The 23,571-nt window shown below is 49.2% G+C and overlaps 1 protein-coding gene across 1 annotated transcript in view; it reads right to left on the reverse strand.

Annotated features, from left to right (window-relative positions):
* The window catches only part of C2CD2 (C2 calcium dependent domain containing 2), a 68,496-nt gene extending 45,298 nt beyond the window's left edge, over window positions 1-23,198 (reverse strand). The window contains exons 1-2 of the mRNA XM_019017894.4: window positions 22,538-23,198; window positions 11,330-11,428 (exon numbers count right to left, since the gene is read on the reverse strand). Coding sequence (XP_018873439.2) covers window positions 11,330-11,428; window positions 22,538-22,816 — 378 coding nt within the window. The 5' untranslated portion in view covers window positions 22,817-23,198. The remainder of the gene's footprint in view (window positions 1-11,329; window positions 11,429-22,537) is intronic.
* Between the last annotated feature and the right edge of the window lie 373 nt (window positions 23,199-23,571).

Here is a 23,571-nt window from a genome sequence, read left to right on the forward strand (position 1 = left end):
ATAGGAATTTCCTCCTTCTAGGTCAAACATTCTGCAGCAAACCTCTCCCAAGACATGAGGAAAGACAACATAGGTAGAAACTTGTTACTCTTGTGTAAGAAGGTAATTAAAGTCTAGGAGAAATAAATGCACTCGGTGCATGTTGGGACTAGAAGAGAATGCAGAGAGAGCCCCGGAGAAAAGTTTAAAGGCCATGCTCTGCTGCCTCCAAGCCAGCCCTCACTGGAGCCTGCTCACAGCGGCCGTGGGCAGGAGCGTGCTTCCACACCCGGTCTGAGCAGATACCCTGCAAGGCAGGCACCCAGGAGAATTCCCTTAGGAAAATGCCACAGCCCTGCAGGGCCTGCTGCCTGTGATAAATATGTGTTTGCTCTTTGTTCCTGATGCCTGGCACAAAGCTCTGAAAACCCTTGGAATCTCCCGAGAGATAAGAGCGTCTTTTGAGAAGAGTGTCTTTTTTTTTTTTTTTGAGACGGAGTCTTGCTCTGTCGCCAGGCTGGAGTGCAGTGGCGCAATCTCGGCTCACTGCAACCTCTGCTTCCCAGATTCAAGCAATTCCCCTGCCTCAGCCTCCCAAGCAGCTGGGACTACAGGCGTGTGCCACCACGCCCAGCTAATTTTTTGTATTTTAGTAGAGACGGGGTTTCACCATGTTGGCCAGGATGGTCTTGATCCCCTGACCTCGTGATCCACCTGCCTCAGCCTCCCAAAGTGCTGGGATTACAAGCGTGAGCCACCATGCCTGGCCAAGTGTCTTTTATATGCTGACAAGAGGGCTGTTGGGGGGGACCCCAGATAGCACCAGGATGGGGGCTGGTCACTTGAGAAACTTTGAGCCCCACCTCCAGCATCCCACCTCCCCACCTCCAGCATCCCACCTCCCCACCTCCAGCATCCCACCACCCCACCTCCAGCATCCCACCACCCCACCTCCAGCATCCCACCACCCCACCTCCAGCATCCCACCTCCCCACCTCCAGCATCCCACCACCCCACCTCCAGCATCCCACCACCCCACCTCCAGCATCCCACCACCCCACCTCCAGCATCCCACCACCCCACCTCCAGCATCCCACCACCCCACCTCCAGCATCCCACCACCCCACCTCCAGCATCCCACCACCCCACCTCCAGCATCCCACCTCCCCACCTCCAGCATCCCACCACCCCACCTCCAGCATCCCACCACCCCACCTCCAGCATCCCACCACCCCACCTCCAGCATCCCACCACCCCACCTCCAGCATCCCACCACCCCACCTCCAGCATCCCACCACTCCACCTCCAGGGAGGGCAGAGGGGCTAGAGGTCGCATTGAATCACCTATGGTCAATGATGTAATCCATCATGCCTAGCGAATGAATCCTCCATAAAAACCCTGAAAGGATGGGTCTGGGGAGCTTCCAAGGTGGTGAATACGTCAAGGTGCCGGGCGGGTGGCTCGCCCAGGCAGGGCATGAAGCTGCTGGAGTCCCTGCCCTCCCCCTCCACCCGCCTAAGCATCCCTTCGACGTGGCTGATCCTGAGTCATATCCTTCACAATAAACTAGTAATAGTTAGTAAACTGTTTTCCTGAGTTCTGTGCTATGAGCCGCTCTAGTAAAATATGTGAACCTCAGTGGGGTGGGTTGGGGAAATCTCCCATCTACAGACAGTCAGAAGAACGGGGGCAACCCGGAGCTTACGCCTGGTGTCTGAAGTGGGGGCCGTCTTGCGGGACCCAGCCCTGGGCCTTTGGGATCTGTGTTAAGTCTGAGTAATGTCAGAATGGAGTTGAACTGTAGGACACCCAGTTGGCACCAGAGTTGAAGAACTGATAATCGGTGTGAGAAAAACCCCCACACATTTGGTGTCCAAAGTGTCGTGAGTAAACATAGTTGAGACTGCTCCTGGCCGCAGCCGCGGCTGGGCCGGGTGTGGACTCTGCACTTATCTATCGCTGGCCCTGCGGGATGACTCAAGCTGCTCCAAGCTCTGGAAGACCGCACTCTGTGTAGACTATGCAGAGAGGGTTTTGCAGATGAACCAGATATTTGCAAAGGTGATGACTTGGACACACAGAGGCCTTCGGGGTGGCAGGAGAAAGTCCAAGAAGAAGGCATCCAGTGGGCAGGGCAGCCAGTTTCATTGGGAGAGGGACCCACAGGGAGACTCCAGATGGAACACCAGTCAGGGGTTTGTCGGCGGAGAGGAGGTGGGGAGCTCAGGCCAGCCAGTCCTCGGCCTTATCCTTCCGATCAGAGATGGCATTACATAACAGACAGGCTGGGTTCCGGCGGCCTTGTCCCTGTCTTGGCTCAAATGCCAACCACATGTCCCTTGTCAAGGCTGAGTTAGAAAGATAGGAAGAGGCAACCTGACACCAAAGTGTGAGCTTTGAAAGGGAGGGGCGATGCCCTGGAATGAGAAGTTCCTGTTTCTTTTCTACCTCTTATTTGTCACAGGTCCTCAAGTTCTGTTACAGTTTTTTTTTTCCTTCTCAAGAATTATGCCCAGCTGAGGGAACACGAGGCGGTGCAGACATGGAATTCGGTGTAAATTTGGAGACCATGGGGGGGTGTGGCTTAGATACCAGAGAAGAGGAACACCACTGTGAACCCGCTGCCCTACACGGCAGTTCTAGGGCTGAACTCACAGAACAGTGTTAACAAAAAGAGGCCTTGGCGTCTTATCATTTTTATTTAACACACGAACATCAAGCAGTGTCTCGCCCTGGACATTTTACAAGAGATTAAGCTGGCTGGATGCCTTTGCAAAAACAGTGCCCTAAAAATGTGTCATGTTTGGCCAAGATGCTCATCCAAGAATGGAAAAGGCCATGTACACAATCCAAGCACCCGAGGGTGTTCTACTCCCGACTGACCCTTCCCAGGAGCCCGGGCAGATCCCAACAGGACTTCCTCTTTGTGGGTATGCATAGGATCCAGGCTGGCAAGAGCGACCAGGCTCCTCCTCCCGCACTCACAGCCCCGTGAAAGGGGAGCGGAGGGGAGGGAACCCGTCTACCCAACTGGTGGGCTCACCCCACCTCAAAGGACAGTGTGAGCCACAGCCACGACAAGGCAGTGGCAAGGGCTCCTTTCCTCATTTGGCCACAAAAACATAAAAGTCAAGAGCTACGTGGAAAATTGTTGCAAAACAAAACAAGAGTCCGTGTGTGTGCTTTTCCTCCGGCAGGAAAAAGCTTCCGAGAACACTGTTAACAGCAGCCCCATCCCAGCAGGCGGCAGCAGGAGATAGATGGTTTAAAAAAAAAAAAGTTTGGACATTTTTATTTTTAACTTTTTAATGAGCATGAACTATTTCTGTAACTATATCAAAACAAATACAATTTAATCATCCACTTTCACTGGGTGAGGTGGCTTACACCTATAATCTCAGCACTTTGGGAGGCAGAAGACGATGGATTACTTGAGCCCAGGAGTTCAAGACCAACCTGGGCTACAAAGTGAGACCCCATTTCTACAGAAAAAATAAAAAAACTAGCCGGGCATGATGCTGCATGTCGGTAGTCCCAGCTACCGGGGAGGCTGAGGCAGGAGGACTGTTGAGCCCAGGAGGTGGAGGCTGCAGTGAGCAGTGTCTGTGCCAGTACACTCCAGCCTAGGCGACAGAGTGAAACCCTGTCTCAAAAAATAAAAAACAGTCCACTTCCTAAGGCTGCTTTTCTGACAATATGTATCAAGATCCTTAAACATGTGCTAGCCCACTTCCTAAGCTTGCTTTTCTGACAATATGTATCAACATCCTTAAAAATGCATGTACTCTTTCTCAAGTACCTCTACTCTTCTACTTCTAGGAACAGTGAGGAAATAAACACATGAGCAAAAATAACAACAGAGGTAGGAGAAAATATTGAGCCCCGCACAGGCTTGGCATTGCTCCATGTGCTGTACCTGCGGTAACTCACTCCATCCTCACAGCCTGTCTAGGGGGTGGACAGTATCCTCTACCTTTACAGGTGAGAAGCCGAGCCACACAGAGGAAGAGAAAGAACGGAGCAAGGAACCCTGCTCCTAACCAGGACAACACGGCTGCTGCTTCACAGCCTTGACTCATTTTTTTTTGTTTGTTTGTCTGTTTGTTTGTTTTTTCTGTTTTTCCCAAGTAGAGTCTGGCTTTGTCGCTCAGGCTGAAGTGCAGTGGCACCATCTTGGCTCACTGCAACCTCTACCTCCCAGGTTCAAGCAATTCTCCTGCCTCAGCCTCCCAAGTAGCTGGGATTACAGGCGTGCACCACCATGCTCGGCTAATTTTTGTATTTTTAATAGAGACGGGGTTTCACCATGTTGGCCAGGCTGGTCTCGAACTCCTGACCTCGTGATCCACCTGCCCTGGCCTTCCAAAGTGCTGGGATTACAGGTATGAGCCACCGCGCCGGCCAGCCTTGACTCTTATGTGTTCATTCATTAGAATTTTGGGGGAATTTTAGTAACATGGGGGAAAGAATATAAATGGAATATAGTGTAAATTGTAGCAAAAAATAAATGCAGAAGCAAAAGACTGGCAATGCACACCAACACATGAACAGAGCTAATCACCAGTTCATGCAACTACCGTGTGTTTTTATTAAATATTCTTCTGTGTCTTTCAAGTTTTCATCAATGAACTCGTATTGATTTTATGATAATAGCAGAATTCCTATGTTTGAGACAGAATGGAACCATGGCAGCCTGAGGTGTGAACTTGCCAGAGTGTGGGAGTATCTGCAAACTGCAGCATGCCCGTCTGTGCTTGCTGAAGCCTGATCCCCACAGCCAGAAAAGTCCTGACACTGAGGGCCGGGCGCGGTAGATCATGTCTGTAATCCCAGCACTTTGGGAGGCCGAGGTGGGTGGATCATGTGGATCAGCCTGGCCAACATGGTGAAACCCCGTCTCTACTAAAAATACAAAACTTCACAGGGTGTGGTGGTGCACACCTGTAATCCCAGCTACTCGGGAGGCTGAGGCAGGAGAATCACTTGAACCTGGGAGGCAGAGGTTGCAGTGAGCCAAGGTCGCGCTCCAGCCTGGGTAACAGAGCAAGACTCTGTCTCAAAAAAGAAGTCCTGACACCTTGATTGGTGCTGGGAAAACTGGCTATCCACGTGCAGAAGAATGAAATTAGATCCTTATCTCACACATATATAAAAATCAACTCAACATGCATGAAAAACTTAAATGTGAGACCAGAAACTATAAAACTACTAGAAAAAAAACACAGAAGGAAAGCTTTAAGACACTGGATTGGGCAATGATTTTTTTTTTGGTATGATCCCCAAAACACAGGCAACAAAAACAAAAACAGACAAATGGGATTGCATCAAAACTAAAAACTCTGCACATCCAAGGAACCATCAACGGAGTGAAGCGACAACCTACGGAATGGAATCACATATTTACAAGCCATTTATCTGATAAGCGGTTAATATCCAAAATAAATAAACAACTCAAGTAACTCAACAGCAGGAAAACAAATAACCCAATTAAAAAATGGGCAAAGGATCTGAATAGATGTTTCTCCTTTACATGGCCAACAGGTCTATGAGAAAGGGCTCAACATCACTAATCATTAGGGAAATGCAAATCAAAGCCACAAGGAGATATCACGTCAAACCTGTGAGAATGGCTATTAGCAAAAATATGAGCAATAACAAGTGCTGGTAAGGATGTGGAGAAAAGGGAACCCTTGTATGCTGTTGGTGACAATGTAAATTATTCCGGCCATTACAGAAAACAATATGGAAGCTCCTTTAAAAATTAAACAGAGAACTACCATATGATCCAGCAGTCCCACTACTGGGTATACTGTTAACCCTTGAACAACGTGGGTTTCAACTGCACAGGTCCACTAACACATAGATTTTTTCCCACCTCTGCCACCCCTGCTACAGCATGACCAACCCTTCCTCTCCCTCCTCCTCAGCCTACTCAACGTGAAGACAATGAGGATGAAGACCTTCGTGATGATCCACTTCCACTTAATGAATGGTAAATCGATTTGTTTCTTCCATATGATGTTTTTTTCTTTTTTCTTTCTTTTTTTTTTTTTTTTTGAGACGCAGTCTCGCTCTGTTGCCAGGCTGGAGTGCAATGGTGCAGTCTCAGCTCACTGCAACATCCACCTCCTGGGTTCAAGCCATTCTCCTGCCTCAGCCTCCCAAGTAGCTGGGATTACAGGCACGCACCACCATGCCTGGCTAATTTTTGTATTTTTAGTAGAGATGGGGTTTCACCATGTTAGCTGGGCTGGTCTTGAACTCTTGACCTCGTGATCCACCCGCCTCAACCTCCCAAAGTGCTGGGATTACAGGCGTGAGCCACCGCACCCAGCATTTCTTTTTCTTTTTTTGGGATGGCATCTCGCTCTGTTACCCAGGCTAGAGTGCAATGGCGTGATCTTGGCTCACTGCAACCTCCGCCTCCCAGGTTCAAGCAATTCTCTGCCTCAGCCTCCTGAGTAGCTGGGATTACAGGCACCCGTCACCACGCTCGGCTAATTTTTCTGTATTTTTAGTAGAGACAGGGTTTCACCAAGTTGGCCAGGCTGGTCTCGAACTCCTGACCTCGTGATCCACCCACCTCAGCCTCCCAAAGTGCTGGGATTACAGGCATGAGCCACCTTCACAACATTTTTCTCTGGCTTACTTCATTCTAAGAATAGAGTATATAATACAGATAACATACAAAATATATGTCAATTGACTACATTATCAGTAAGACTTCTGATCAACAGTAGGCTATTAATAGTTAAGTTTCTGTGGAGTCAAAAGTTATATATGGATTTTTGATGGCACAAGGGGTCAGTGCCCCTAACCCTCATGCTGTTCAAGGGTCCATTATAGATCCAAAGGAAATAAAATCAGTATGTTGAAAAGATACCTGGAGCATTATTCAAAACAGCCAAGAGATGGAATCAACCTAAGTGTCCATCAACAGAAGAATGGATAAAGAAAATGTGGCAGATATACACAATGGAATATTAGCCTTAAAAATGAAGAAAATCCTGTCATTTGCAGTATAAACCTGGAGGACATTATGTTAAGGGAAATAAATCAAGTACAGAAAGACAAATTCCACGTGATTTCACTTACAAGTAGAATCTTAAAAAGTTAAACTCAAAGAAACCAAGAGCAGAATGGTGGTTACCAGGGGCTGGGGAGTTGGGGACATCGGGGAGGTATTGGTTAAAGGATACCAAATTTCATTTAGAAGGAATACGTTCAAGAGACCTATTGCATACCATGGTGACTAAAGTTAATAAAAATACATTATATACCTGAAAATTGCTAAAAGAGTAGATTTTAAATTTCTAACCACACAAAATGGTAAGTATGTGACATCATCTATGTTAGATTTAGCCATTCCACGCGTGTATATCTATATATATATAAACATCAGGATGCATACCATAAATATGTACAATTTTCGTCAATTAAAAAAATAAATTTTAAAAACAAAATAAAGTCATTGACACCTGACAAGGATTGACAAATCATAGCTCAGGTAAAGGAAGGGTAAACAAATTAAACAAAGCTTGTATGTGAAATAGTGAAACCTTAAGAAATCTCTATACCCTTCCATATTTTTAATTATTGTGGTAAAATACACATAAAACTGACCATTTAAGCCATTTTTGAGTGCACAGTTCAGTGGCATTAAGTCCATTCACTTTGTTGTATCAACCATCATCACCATCCATCTCCAGAACTTGCATCTTCCCAAACTGAAACCCTGTCCTCACTAAGCACTAACTCCCCGCTTTCCTCCCCCAAGCACCTGGTACGCACCATTCCACTTTCTGTCTCTCTGAATCAGGCTACTCTAGGGACCGCTAAGAAGTGGACTCATACAGCATTTGTCCCTTCACATCTGGCTTACTTCACTGAACATAATGTCCTCAAGGTTCATCCATGTTATAGCCTATGTCAGAATGTCCTTCCTTTCTCCTTTTTTTTTTTTTTTTTGAGATGGAGTCTCACTTTGTCACCCAAGCTGGAGTGCACTGGCGTGATCTCGGCTCACTGCAACCTCCGCCTCCCGGGTTCAAGCAATTCTCCTGCCTCAGCCTCCTAAGTAGCTGGGATTACAGGTGCACGCCAACACACCTGGCCAATTTTTTTTGTATATTTAGTAGAGATGGGGTTTCACCATGTTGGCAAGGCTGGTCTCGAACTCCTGACCTCATGATCCGCCCACCTTGGCCTCCCAAAGTGCTGGGATTATAAGCGCCAGCCACGGCACCCGGCCTAGAATGTCCTCACTTTCTATGGCTGAATTCTATTCCACCGCGTGGACGAGCCACAGTTTCTTGATCTATTCGCCCATCAGTGGGCCCTTGGGTTCCTTCCACATTTCAGCAGTTATGAAAAATGTTGCTATGGTCATGGCCGTACAAATACGATGCTGCTTTTCACTTTTAATTTACATGTACTATTTCTGTCATGTCTATTTCTGAAATTGTATTTATTAAAAGGATTACAATTGAATTACCTACCGTGTAAGGCCACTTTTCTGGCAATATGAAGTTTTTTTAAAGATGGAGTCTTGCTATTTCCACAGCCCCGCTTCCTCCACTCCCTGTCCAGACCAGCCCTGAACATTCCACTCCTCTCTGAACTGGGAAAGTATCAAAAACATCATACAGAAACCACCCAGCCACAAAGGGATTCAGTCTCTATTTGCCACAAATAGAGAGGGTGCTCACCGCCTGGGAAGGCACTTCCAAAGCAGCGGGCTCCAGGAGGGCAGGCCCACGGCTCTCTGCACCTCAGCTCCCCAGAGTATAAAATGGGCACTGGAGCACCTGCCGCAGGGCCTCCCAGCTCTCCAGGCGGTGCCAGTCTCAGCATCCCGCACCGCTGCCATGGGCTTCCTCCTGCAACCCCAGTACTTTCCAGTGACTTCCTCACATTAATTACAAGGATTATCTAACAGCGTGGCTCCAGGACTGACGAGGGTATGCAGGAAGGAGAGCTCTCCTATGCTGCTGGGGCCGAGAAAACCGGGAACAGCACTTTGGTGACTGACTCAGGAATACTTGGTCAAGCTGAAGTATGCACATGAGCGACCTGCCAGGCTCATGCCTGCCCTTGGGGTCCTCTGGTGCTTGTCTGAGGAGTCGGGAGGCGGTGAACAGACACAATCGCTGCAGCACTGTCTGTGCGGACTGAGCATCCCGAATCCAAACATCCCAAATCTGAAACGCTCCAAAATCTGAAACTTTTTGAGGGCCAAGTGATGCTCAAAGGAAATGCTCACTGGAGTATTTTGGATTCGAGATGCTTGACTAGTAAAAAAATAATACAAATATTCAAAAATCCAAAAAAAGATCTGATACCCGAAACACTCCTGGCCCCAAGAATTTCAGGTAAGGGATACTCAACCTGTACTTTCAAAAAAGAGAAAATAATTTCATTATCCAGCAACCGTAGATGGGTAAGTGACCTCGGGTTCATCTGGAATCCTGAATTATAGTTGAAGCAAAATGAACTACAAAGAAAAGAACTACAAAAACCAACCTGGAGAAGTCTCAAAATTATGGTGATCTACATAGAGAAAGCTTGTTGCAAAAGTGTACATAAAAAATGGTAAAAATGTTAAACACACAAATACCCCAGCTGTCACAGGGATACGTAAGAGGTGGGGTGAAGGGGCTGGCAACACTCTCCTCCGTCTGGGGCCACACAGGCGTCCCCTCCTTGCTGCCTGCTAAATGGTACCCACATACCTAACTTGATAATAAAATGCAGACAGAGCCATAAACATCATACAGCAACACAGGTAACATATAAACACAGGTTGAAAATGAAGGAAGAGCAGCCCAACTTTACAAGAACAGTCATCACTGTAGGTAGGAAGAGGAAGAATGGAGGATGGAACTTCATTATAGATGATGCTTTCAAAAATAGATTCTTTATATACACATATGGGAAATGTACATGTGAGTTATGGGGAAGGCGGGAAGCACTGATTCCTTCTTTTCCCTCCTAAAGTGAGACCATATCATCATGTCTAACTGCAACTCTAGACTGTAAGTTACAAATCAGTGCATTCAGCAGCCAACAAGAATATTGTATTTCTCCATGTGGAGCTGGTCTTTGGATTTGCTAGTTATGCTGAACATAACTGGCAAATAAACCATTTTTATTAATGGGGAAAATTCAGAGCCCAAGAGTAAGAAATATATAATGATAATAATAATAATAATAATAACAACAGCAACAATAATATAATAAGTACAAGGGTAAGATTTGTATTGAAGAGAAAATTTCAGCTGGTCATGGAGAGTCACATCTATAATCCCAGCACTTTGGGAGGCTGAGGTGGGAGGATCACTTGAAACTAAGAGGTCAAAACCAGCCTAGGCAACATAGCAAGGCCCCATCTCTGCAAAAAAAGAAATTAAAAAATTAGCCAGGCACGGTGACACGTGCCTGTAGTCCCAGCTACTCAGGAGGCTAAGGCAGGAGGATCATTTGGGCCCAGAAGTTTGAGGGTACAGTAAGCTGATGCCCCTGCACTCCAGCCTGGGCAACAGAGCGAGATCCCATCCCTAAAACAATACAAAACAAAGCCAAAAAAGAGAGAGAGAAAATGTCTTAGGACTTATTACGGAAGCTTTTACGCTTTATGCTATCTGATCAGTCTAGTAAGTCGAGCACATAAACTGTTAGCAACAGGAAAATGAATTCTACATAACATCTACACAGTTCATATACACATAAATATATGTACATAAATCTAGATATATCATAAATATATAAAGTCTACAACATGATGTGCATATTTGAGCAACAGATATCAGATGTCCTGAGATACGATTCACCTGTTGAAGCTGTACAAATCAATGGTTTTTAATATATTCGCAGAGTTCTACAACTATCACCACCATCAGTTCTAGAACATTTTATCACCCCAACATGAAACTTTCAACCCATCAGCAGTTACTCTCCATTTTCCCCCCAAGAGTCCCTCACCCAGGCCTTGGCAACACGAACCTCCTTTGTGTCTCTGCAGGTTTATCTATTCTGGATGGTTCATATAAATGGAACCACACGATATGAGGTTTTTGTGTCCAGCTTTTTCTACTTGACACGGTATTTTCAGGGTTCATCCGCACCGGAGCGAGTGTCAGAATCTCGCTCCTTTTGAAGGCGGAATAACGTCCCATTATGTGGACGGATCACACTTTCTTCATCTACCCATCAGCTGATGGGCCAGATGGTTGTTTTGATTTTTTTCCTAGTGTAAGGATTCCGCATTTTCAATGATTCTAAACAAAGCAAACTCCCCGCCCCCGGCATCAAGTTCACCTCTTCCTGCAGGGAAAGGGCTCCTGGGCTCACCTTCTCCTCCGCCGACCTGAGCACACTGGAGACCTCCTGCACCACCAGCTCCAGTGCCTGCTGCCGCGGGTCCTCCTCAAAGGACAGGAAAGGTGGGCCCTGGAACAGAAGGGCAGCATAAGGAGGGCATGCACAGGAGGGGCTGCATCTTTTAAATTACATATCTGTTTAAAGTTCTGAAAAATTAAGAAAATGTACTAACACATCTTTCTGTTAACTCTATGCTTCTAATAGCAGCAATGGCTAAATATCAGGAGGTCTGCAAATCCAAGGAGCAGCTGGTGATGGATTGTGCTCAGTGGGCAGGATTCAGTTACGGGAGAAGGCTGGGAAAGGACAGGAACCCAGGAGTAAACCTGAAGATGCTGCAGGAAGGCAGCGAAGGGTGTTTTGAATCTTCCTGCTGACAGCATAAGGAAAGAAACAGACTCTTGGGGCAGGGCTGCTTCGTGCAAATCAGAGGATCTGTGTGTCTAGCGGCGCACCTCGCCCAGCACAGAGGGCTCCAGGCTGTGTCCTCCCTGATTGCTAGGGACAGTCCTCTATTCTGGTCTAGGAGAGGCACCTCTCCTGTTGCGTGTGGTTGCTGTGGCATGATTACTTAGGATGCCCCCCATTCTCCTCTCCTACCCCCCAGGGGCTGGCCTCTCCCTGGGATCTGAGAGGGTGGCCAAGATTCCTTGGCTGGAAATGAACCCGCCTGGTGGCTGCCCACAGAGTAGACTCCTCAACCCCTACTTCACAGCCCTCTGGAGCCACCTGGCCCCAAGGTTCACCTGTGCCCGTGGCTCTGCATGTTCCCCCAGCATCCTTCCAGGAAACTCGGTCAGCTCATGTCTGTTCTGGTTCTTCCAATTAAAAATCTCCAAGCAAGGCCAGGCATGGTGGCTCACACCGGTAATCCCAGTACTTTGGGAGGCCAAGGTGGAAGGATTGCTCGAGGCCAGCAGTTCAAGACCAGCCTGGCCAACACGGTGAAACCCTGCCTCTACCAAAAATACAAAAATTAGCTGGGTGTGGTGGCACACGTGTAATCCCAGCTACTCAGGAAGCTGAGGCATGACAATCACTTGCACCCAGGAGGTGGAGGTTGTATTCAGCTGAGATCACACTCCAGCCTGGGCGACAGAGTAAGGCCCTGTCTCAAAAAGAAAAAAAAATTCTCCAAACGAGAGACGCGCAATTAAATGAACAGGACCACGAGGCAACAAGGCCAAAGTTTTATGACAAAGAAACCAGGGCTTATGTGACCAACCAAGTCTTGTCCTTTCAAAACTAAGCTCTCGAGAGGTCAAACGTGTATGTCGACAACATAACCCCGGATCGAAACTCTCCTTGAACTCTGTTCCTGACATGCTGTAGAAAGCACACCATGTTTCAATGAGCTCCGACTGGGTGGTTAAAAAACACACAGCCCCACAAGCTCCCATTGTATCTCATCTCCACCGTGGTGAGCTAGGTCCAGCTACAAGGCGTGACCGAGGGTGGGAGAGGGGAAGCGGTGTAAAACCTTGCCATGGCGATTCCAGCAAGCATGGTGCAAGTGAGCAAGCGATGAGGTTATGCTGTGGCTATTTCTCAAGAATTCCCAATGACCCGCGTAAACCTAAAAGGGACAGAACATTTTGATTTATAGGCTTCTAACCTCACCCTTTTCTTGCACTGTCTATCTCATCCTGCAAAAATCAGCAGAGAATTAAATGTACTGCTCGAGAGGGCTGAAATCACAGTTTCAGGGCTGCTCTGCTGGCATTCTCTGTGGTGGGAGCTTGTTTGAGTGGGACCTGCTGGCCAGGGCCATGCTCTGAGCTTGGTGATGAGACGGTTCTGTGCACCAGGCTCTCTGGCTTGAGAGAACAGAACCCAGCACGGAGGCCAGTGCCAGGCAGAGAACCATGAGCAGGCAACATGCCAGCAGCTCGGAGGATGCAGTGGAGAAACAATGTACCTTCTGTAGGAGCCTAAAGATACGCTATTGCCTTATACCAGCCTGGGTGCAGACTCATGCTCCCCTGGGGTGGCAGATGCAGTGTTTACCCTCTTCCCTTGCTACCTTCTGACTTCAAACCTTGAAAAGAGTTTGCAGCCAGGTGCCACGGCTCACACCTGTAACCCCAGCACTTTGGGAGGCCGAGGCGGATGGATCATGAGGTCAGGCGATCGAGACCATCCTGGCTAACATGGTGAAACCCCGTCCCTACTAAAAATACAAAAAAAAAAAAAAAAATTAGCCAGGCGTGGTGGCAGGTGCCTGTAATCCCAGCTACTCGGGAGGCTGAGGCAGGAGAATGGCATGAACCCGGGAGGCAGACCTTGCAGTGAGCCGAGATCATGCCACTGCACTTGAGCCTGGGCGACAGAGCGAGACTCTGCCTCAAAAAAAAAAAGAAAAGAAAAGAAAAGAAAAGAGTTTGCTGGAAAACTTAAGGTCAAGGGGTGGTCTCACAAAGAAAATAAGTTATTAAGAGAGATTGCTTTTCCTTTTCTGATCTGCCCAGTCCTTGAGTTTCAGGAGCAGGGTGTGCCTGCCTGCCACACACAACCACAAATTCAGATATCTCTGCATCTCTGCTGCTGTGTCAATGCTGAGAGAACCCTCATTCCAGACCCCATTCCACCTAGACTAAAGGAAGACTTTGTGTCCACATAGAAAAAGAAACACACAAGAATTGCCAGGAAAACACTGAAAAAGGAAGACAAGGGTGACTAGCTCCACCAGATATTAAAACAGACTATAGAAACCCCATAATTAAAACTGTGTGGCTCTGGTGCACCAACAAACACATGCACTACGAATGAACAATATAACCACCCTGAAGGGGATGGGAAAAATATGGATATAACCTAAGAAGCTTGGAAAACTGTATCTTGACTGCATATAAATGCTATAATCCAGTAAATGTGTTTCATAGGTTGGGAACTCAGAAACTACTTCATGCATATACTAGAACTGAACACATAAGTAGTAAGTAAATAAGACAGCAGGTGTGCAATGTCTTACTCTTGGAGAAGGGAGTTAAGAATAAGAAAGTGAAAAAACGAAAATGAACTCTGTACTGTTGGACTAGAACCCAAGGTACAGGATACAATCACGGTTTTTAAGATAAACACAGAGAGAAATACACAGAAATATAGACATGCGCACACATGTTGGTATACACACGTATGTTTGCTATTGCTGAACACTGAAGGGGAGCAATGAGAACCAAGAGGTAATGAACACACTCAATGCCTAGGGTCTTGGTTTCTAAACACTTCTCCAATAAAAGGAATCAGGGCTGCTTGAAGAAGTGGCTGAATCCAGGGCCTGTGGGGAGCCAAAAACAAATATTTTGTGGAAACATGAAGTAAGGAAATGAAAAAAAAAAAAGTGGGCTTGATGGAAGAACACAAGAGGCTACTCTCAAAGGAGCACCCTGATGGCCCAAAGGAGAACAACTTAAGCAACTGATTCGGTTTGGCTCTGTTTGTAACCACCACGTGTCAAGAGAGGGACCTGTAATCCTCACCTGCAGAGGGAGGGAGATAACTGGATCATGGGGCAGTCTCTCCCATGCTGTTCTCATATAGTGAGTTCTCACAAGATCTGATGCTTTTATAAGTGTTTGGAAGTTCCTCCTTCCTTCTTCCCTCTCCTGCCGCCTTGTGAAGAAGGTGACGGCTTTCCCTACCATCATGATTGTAAGTTTCCTGAGGCTTCCCCAGCCATGTGGAACTGTGAGTCATTAAATGTCTTTCCTTTATCAATTACCCACTCTCAGGGAAGTCCTTTAGAGCAGTGTGAAAACAAACTGATACAACAATATAATAAATAGTGATAGTATGGGATTATAACCCACAGAATAAAATACATATCCATGAGTCCATATTGAGCTAAACAATCAGATAAATATCTCATTGGAGGAGAAATGACAGTTCTGTCTTGCAGGAGAGTTCCAAATAATAAAGACAGTAAGGAAGAGGAAACAGAAAGTCACCATCAAGCGAACTGCACCTGCGTCATCACTGCACACAAGATACACCAACGGTTGCGAACTCAGTGAGGAAGAGTTTAAGGAGCAACGGGCTCTGTACAGGCTCAAAGTATCTCCCCACACTACCTGTTAACTACAGCAGGAAAGATAAAGGAAGTGACATGATGTGGATCTGTGTCCCTGCCCAAATCTCATGTCGAATTTTAATCTCCAGTGTTACCAGAGGGGCCTGGTGGGAGGTGACTGGATCATGGTGCGGGGAGTTCTCATGAATGGTTTAGCACCATCCCCCCTTGGTACTGTACAGTGAGTGAGTTCTCATGAGATCTGGTTGTTTAAAAGTGTGTAGCACCTCCCGCCTCTTTCTCTCCCTCCTGCTCTGGGTCATAGAAGATGACCTTCACCTTCCACCATGATTGTAAGTTTCCTGAGGCCTCCCCAGAAGCAGAACCTGCTATACTTCCTGGACAGCAGAACCATCAGCCAATTAAACCTCTTTTCTTATAAACCACCAGTCTCAGGCATTTCTTTCTGGCAATGCAAGAAGGGACTAATACAGGAGGAGACATAAAATACAAGAGGATGACCCCAGCAGAACTCACCTTAACCAAGGCACCAAGCTCAGCATCCTCTGCCAACAAGACACGCTGACATCACAAGCCCCAGACACAGTGCACACCACTTCTGTGGTTTGTATAATCTCACGCCAACCATATGAAAATGCCAGGCAAATGGAAAGACAGTCAGCAAAATAATGATCAACAGTCTTTAGTTATCAAGGTCATAAAAAACAAAGAAAGACTGAGAAACCCTGACAGACTGCAGGTGATGAAGAAGGAACAACTCAACGCCACAGGTACCCTTAATGGGACCCTAGAACAATACAAGGAGACAGGTGGAAAACTGGTGAAATTCAAAGAAGGCCTTCGCTTTAGTTGTTAGGCATTGTGACAATGTTAATTTCTTTTTCTTTCTTTCTTTCCTTTCTCTTTTCTCTCTCTCTCTCTCCCTCCCTCCCTCCCTCTTTCTTTTTTGAGACAGAGTTTCACTCTTGTTGCCCAGGCTGGAGTGCAATGGCACCATCTCGGCTCACTGCAACCTCTGCCTCCTGGGTTCAAGCAATTCTCCTGCCTCAGCATGCCGAGTAGCTGGGATTACAGGCATGCACCACCATGCCCAGCTAATTTTGTATTTTTAGTAGAGATGGGGTTTCTCCATGTTGGTCAGGCTGGTCTTGAACTCTTGACCTCAGGTGACCTGCCCGCCTCAGTCTCCCAAAGTGCTGGGATTACAGGCGTGAGCCACTGCGCCTGGCCTAATTTCTTGAACTATTACATTACATTAATCTCCTTGTGTTATGAATCATAGTAACATGCCACCAATGTTAATTTCTTGGTTCTGATCATTGAGCTGCGGTTATGCAAGGCTAAGTGAGGAATATATGAAAGTTGAATTATTTTTTCAACTTTTCTGTGAAAGCAGTTCAAAATAAAAAGTTTAAAAAATAAGACTTTAAAGAGAGCAGCCCACCTTTATTGTCTCACTATGTCCCAGGCATTTTGCTAAATGCCTCACACAGATCTGATCTCACCTCTAGGAGAGTGGATTTTGTTTTCTGGATGGAATCCAGTTTTCCCTTCTGCAGATGATGCCCAGAGACTCTCCCAGGATCACACAGCTAGTAGGGTAGAGCTGGAGCACAAAGCAAACCCGCAACCAGCTCCAGAGCTTCCCCACGGGCCCTTCCACGGGCTGAAGAAGTGCCTTCCCTCCTCAGCAATCTACCAGGGGCCCGCGGGAGTGGAAGTCAGCGTTGGGGGAATTTTAGTTGATGTGAACACTACACCCACACTTTCCTGAATTCCTGTCTTGTTGGGAGAATGGGTTAGTGCAGAGAACAAACTGAACTGGCGCCTATTCCTGGGTTTTGCATTGATGACTTGCAAAGTCATCAGAGCCTCCTTTAATGTTGATGCTTTAGAAGTGAAAAACAAAGCACATTAAACAGCTTGTTTTGCCCAGGCCTGGCTGGCTCCCAAGACAGAAGGCCTGAGTCCAGATGGGGGAATGGGCATCACCACTGTTTCTCCTCCTCCAGAGGCCCATGATTCACCCCACTGAGACCAGGGCCTGCCCCGAGCCGGCTTTGTGCTGGGCACTGGGTCTGGCTCTGCCCAGACAGCCCCTGGCTCTGCCCCAGCTCACAATGCCGGGAGCTGACCAGGGCATAAGTGACTCCGGGGGGGTCGGGAGGAGGGCAGGGCGGGGAGCATCTTGGCTGAAGGGGAGGATCAGGGACCTCTGAGCTGAGACCCAAAAGATTTAGAGAAGTTAAATAAGCAGGAAAAAAAGATAAGAATTCCAAACAAAAGGAATGACCTGCGGGAAGGCCCACACAGGAAAGGTCCCTGGACACTGGAGCAACAGAAGGGGTTACGGTAGAGGGTGCAGGGTTCACAGCCCCAAAGAGGCCCAAGTTCCTTCTACTGGAGGAGGGAAGGGCAGCTCCATGGTCCTTCCCCACAGTGCCCACCACAGTTCTACCAACCGGCTTCCTACACCACAGCCACTGTCATTGGTCAAGGAGTTTGGACTTCGTGAGCACAACTGGAAGGTCATTATATAATGCAAAGACTCTGAAGTCTGGTGGCCACTTTGTTTACTTTTTAAATGCAGAAACTCCTATTCAAGTCAGTGCTATTAACAATATGTTCCAAGTCCACACAGCATCTTTCTTTTTTTTTTTTTTTTTTTACAAAGACCACAATGATCATAGTCTTGATCATTTGCATTTAGAACATTCCTCTAAAGAAACCCTGGACTAAAGAAACAAACAGCGTTGGGGACCCTCCTAGTCCGGGGCCTCATCCCACTCAGGTGGGCCGCTACTAGACAAGCCCAGAGCACAGGCCACGGAACACAGGCCTCGCTTCGGGACAGGTGCTGCCCACACATGGTCCAGACAGCATCAGCCTTGGGAGGAGTTCTGAGCAGCCCACGGGCAGGGGCCATCAGATGCAAGCATGCTGGATCCCAGAGTCAAGGAGACTGTAGGACAGCAGTCCCGGAGACTCCCAAGGGGATGTCGGGGGTGTAACTGATTATCATGGACCACTTTGTAAATATTGATGTAATCGCAGGGGAGCAAAAGGAAAATCTCAACTGCTGCTTTTGGATACCATAATATTAGTTCTCAGTCTAAGGAACCTGACCTGAGACTGAGCCAGTTCTGGGATCTTCTGAGCCAGTTCTGGGATCTTCTGTTCCGTGTGACCAAAGAGTGATCACATCAATGGGAATTAGGGGTCTGCAACACCACACCAAGTGGAGAGGCAAGAGTCAAAGCTCAAACAACTGCTTTTGCGTGGTGCTGGGTGAAAGAGGAACTCTATTTACACTGTTGGTGGGAGTGTAAATTAGTTCAACCATTGTGGAAGACAGTGTGACGATTCCTCAAGGATCTAGAACTACAAATACCATTTGACCCAGCGATCCCATTACTGGGTATATATCCGAAGGATTATAAATCATGCTACTATAAAGACACATGCACACATGTTTATTGCAGCATTATTCACAATAGCAAAGACTTGGAACCAACCCAAATGCCCATCAATGATAGACTGGATTAAGAAAATGTGGCACATATACACCATGGAATACTATGCAGCCATAAAAAAGGATGAGTTCATGTCCTTTGCAGGGACATGGATGAAGCTGAAAACTATCACTCTAAGCAAAGTATCACAAGGACAGAAAACCAAACACCACATGTTCTCACTCATAGGTGGGAGTTGAACAATGAGAACGCATGGACACAGGGCGGGGAACATCACACACCAGGGCCTGTCAGGGACTGGGCGGCTGGGGAAGGGATAGCATTAGGACAAATACCTAATGTAAATGACAAGTTGATGGGTGCAGCAAACCAACATGGCACATGAATACCTATGTAACAACCCGCACGTTGTGCACATGTACCCTAGAACTTAAAGTATCATAATAAAAAAAAAAAAAAGGAAAAAAAAGAAAGAGGAACTCTGATGGATGGGAAGTGTGTACTAGCAGCTTCTCACCAGTGATTCTCAACCACGGGACACCCTCACAGTGTGCTCCCCAAGCCTACTGAGGCGGATGTGGGGGGCAGGCACGTGTGTCACTAAGCTCTCTGGGCGAGACTCCTGTGATCCCTGCACACCTGGCGTCCACCTGGCCAGCAGGCAGATCAGCAATGGCTTCCTCCAAAGTCAGTGCAAATCACTATGACATATAATTTAGACCTCTTTCTGGAGTGAGGGTGGGAATCCAAGGTCCCCTGCAATACGGGGAGTCAGTGCTGCTGCAGTGGTCATCAGAGAGCAGGAGGACTCCTCCGGTGCTGACCGGTCCTTGGATCCTGGAAGGTGCGAGCCCCACTGTTTGGGATAACACATCAACAACTCTACTCTCTGAGCTCTTCTCGCTGGCTCTCATTTAAAGGAAACATTTAGGTCTCCAAGTTGAAACTGCATCCCACAAGGGAACAGGCTGCAGCCACCGATGGGCAGACCTTGGCAAATTCCTCCAGTTCACGGGCCTCAGTCTCCCCTTCTGGAGAAGGGGCTTGGCTAGAAGAGTTTAGGGTTTCTTTCCATCTTAAAATACAAAGGTGGGGTAAAACTTGGAATGGGAGGAGTTATTGTCTCCATTGGACAGAAAATTCCACTTTTCAGACAGAATGCTGGACGTGATTAAGTTATTACCAGTGTCTTCTCAATCCCTAAGCGACAGGCCAAGAACTGATCTCCTCCCTGGGTAGGACAGAGTGATATCAGGACAAGGCAGAGGCAGGAGGGGGAGCACTAAGCTGTAGCTGTCCAGGCGAGAGCGGGCTTGGAGTGTCAGCCCTAATCCGGGATTAGTGGGAATGGAGGTGGGGGAGGGCAGCCACGAATGAACACAGCAGCCCCTGCTCTCCCACACCGCCATCACTGTCACAACAGCGATGGCCCAGGATGCTGGGATGTGTGTGACAATCGCTGGACTCAGGGCGGCCAGGAATGCAAACACCACTACCTGCTCACCCACAATGCCATCACTGACACGGCAGCGACGGCTCAGGATGCCGGGAGGGTGTGTGACCGTCACTCACAGGGAGCCCAGTCACCCAGATCCTATCTGCCTGCAAAACCTTCCATTTGAATGCAAATCAAATGACATTCCCAGGCATCAGGTCTGTGTTCCCCCGCCCCCGTCCCCAGGAAAGTAAGCAATACCAAAAACTGACATCACAGAACTAATGGACTATGTCCATGCAAAAATGCCAGAGATGGCCCTGGGTTGCTTTGAGCATGAATCCGGGACACTGTTGCCTCTTCCAGGCAGGAGGTCAGGAGAGACAGGTGTCTGAGACTGCAGTGTGTGGCCAACAGCAGAGAGAGAACAGAGAAGGCGCAAACAAGGTGAGACCCTCTCTCCTCTCCCTGAACGCAACCCCTCCCTGCTCCCACACAGACTCAAGTAACAAGTTTTCATCCAAAACTTTCAAATATTCCCTTCAGTGTTCTCAGATTGACTTGACCAGCCTAAGACAGATGCCAGGGACATCCTCTTCTCTGCCTCTCAACACTTCAGGCAGATGGGAATATGGAAGGATCATATCCAAGGGGATCATATTTTCTGAAGCCAATCCATAGATGTCAGGAAACGAACCATCCCAAATATACAGGAGGTAGGGTCACTGCCTCTGAGCCTGAAACTCCAGAGTTAGAAGCTGAACTTAAAGGTCATTCACCCAACACTTGCCTGCCTCCTACAAAGGACACAGATGAGACTGGTGCCCAATCACGCCACCAGCCTGGAGGGGACTCAGCCTCAGAAGCCTTGATTCCAGGTCAATCAGGGGTCAGTGATGGCAGCTTCCTGGGGAAATACCTGCATTTGCTCCTGGATGTGAGGCCAACAGGGGTGGAGGGCTCCCACAAGAGACAGCTGGTTTCCCTGAGACGCTCTCCAGCTCTGGACAGCTGAGGCACAGATTCTGGGCACCAGGACAAAAGTCAGTCAACTGACCCTGAAGCCTTTTTCCTCCAAAAAGTACAGTCATTTATGTTCTTTTTCAAGAGTTCAAAACAAGGTCTCTTGATTTGTTGGATGGCTGCTAACTGATAGTCAAAGCTTTTTTGTTTTTCAATTCCATGGCCATGTCTTCCAAGGCCATGCACAAGGACCAGGCACAGGGCCCGCCATGGAATATTTTGAAGGTTGATGGGGCCGGACATTGAAAATGAGCAATTCTGCTATTTCCACAGCGAATGACCACTGAGCTGCACAGGCAGGTGCAGGAAACTGGCCTGGAAGGGCGGAGCAGCGGCCAAGACTAGGGGTGCCTCCCCAAACCCACCCAGGCTCCAACTTCTCCTGTGAAATGCCTAAGAATAGTACATGCCGGGAGCTTGTCATTAAACTAAGATGTCTTAAAAGCAAAAATAAGTCAACGAGTAATCAGCGACTACAGAAACACCCACAGGACTGTGAGGCAGCAGAGGTAAGACACGAGGCCCTTAGCTTGCAGGCCAGGGCAGCTGGATTCACATGCCAGCTCTGCCGCCCACGAGCTGTGTGGCACTGGGCAGGCTGCTTGCCCTCTCCGGGCCTTGGTTTCCTCATCTGTAAAACAGTGATAACACCCCTGTCCCGGGAGTTGTGAGGATTCAGAGATGGCAGACGCACCGAAAGCCTCGGTAGGATGTCTGCCCAGCGGCTGGCCCTCAGCAAACGGTCACTATTTTTATATGCCAAGAAATGCAAGTCTTTGGAGATAAATTCTTGGTGAAATTCAGCTCTATGAGAGGCGGAAGCACGTTGGGATCACAGCTATTCATGTATCATGTGCAAGCTCAGTAAGTGTCCGATCGGGCACGGGAATTCGCCCCGGGACTACCAGGCAAGGCAGGTACTGGCTGGCGCGGATGAGCACTTCTGACGGTCCCTCCAACTGCCAGCCTGTCCCTCGCGGAGCCCAGGGCCTGGAGCACCTGCCGTTTGGAGAATAAAATCAATCACTTTGTCTTGTCTCTCCGTCAAGGGGTCTCGCTCCCCCGTCTCTCTCCTAACTCTCGAGGACGGTCTGCGCTGGAGGGAGGACTCCCTTCGCCTGGGTCAGGGGCTGCAGCGACGCCTCCAGGAAAGACCTCGGCCCGGACGGCCCGCCCCGGCATCTGCCGCCCCCCGGCCCGCAGTCCCGGAAACTCACCCCTTTCCTCTCGGCCTCCTCGTTCAGGGCGGTCACCCAGGCCGCCTGCCACTGGCTCCTCCAGCTGCCCAGCGTCAGGATCCAGGAGAGCAGCGCGTCGGACCCCGGGCGCGGCCCCTCTCCAGGCTCCACCGCCCGCCGCTGGGGCTGGGGTCGCGCCCTGGCCAGCGCCCACTGCGCCAGGTACAGGCCTACCGTGGCCAGGGCCGCGACGAAGAGCGACACCAGCGCGAGCCACTGCGCCTCCCCGAGCCACGAGCCCAGCCGGGCCATGGCCATGGCGCATCCCCGGCCCGCCTCGCCCCAACTTCCCCGGCAGCCCCGGGCCGGAACGGCGGACTCAGGACACGGGCTGGCTGCGGCCACAGCGCGCTGGGGGCGTGGAGGGGGCGCGGCGGGGTCGGAGCCCGGCGAGGAGCGTGGCCGGGGGCCTCTGGGCGGGCAAGCGGGGAGGAAACTCGCGGCGGCCGCGGCCCGGGCTGGGCGCAAGCCCCGCACACCTGCAGAACAGGGGCGCCAGCGGACCCCGCGGCCCGCGCTCCCGACTCGGCGTCTGGGAAGTTCCTGGGCCGCTGCGGGTCGCGCTTCCTCCTGCGCGCGCCGCCCCGGGCGTCCCGCCCGCGGCCCAGCGGTGGCCGGAGGAGGCTCTGGCCGCGGGGCGGGGCGGGGCGGGGGCGGGGGCGGTGCCCGAGGGAGGGGGCGCGGCCGGGCCTGCGGGGGCCGCAATCCTCCCGCCTGCTCCCAACGCGGCGTGCCCCCGCCCCCTTAAAGGCCCGGCCTTCCCGGCCCCGCCACGTGCGCTCGTCGCCCGCCCCTCCGGCGCCTGCCGGCGGGCCGCGAGGTGACCCGGGCCTCCGGATTCATCAGCCCGACCCCGGCGGCTGCTGTGCGGCTGTTTGGCTTGGCTCGGCTCGTGTGCGCGCTTGCACAAGTGCGTGTGTGTGCACATGTGTGAGTGTGCGTGTGCACAGCGCGCAGTCAGGGTGATTTCGAGGACTGCCATTTGCTCGCCAGCAAGACAGGATCCAGGCTCA

This window comes from Gorilla gorilla, chromosome 22 (assembly GCF_029281585.2).
Source record: "Gorilla gorilla gorilla isolate KB3781 chromosome 22, NHGRI_mGorGor1-v2.1_pri, whole genome shotgun sequence".
Lineage (NCBI taxonomy): Eukaryota > Metazoa > Chordata > Mammalia > Primates > Hominidae > Gorilla > Gorilla gorilla.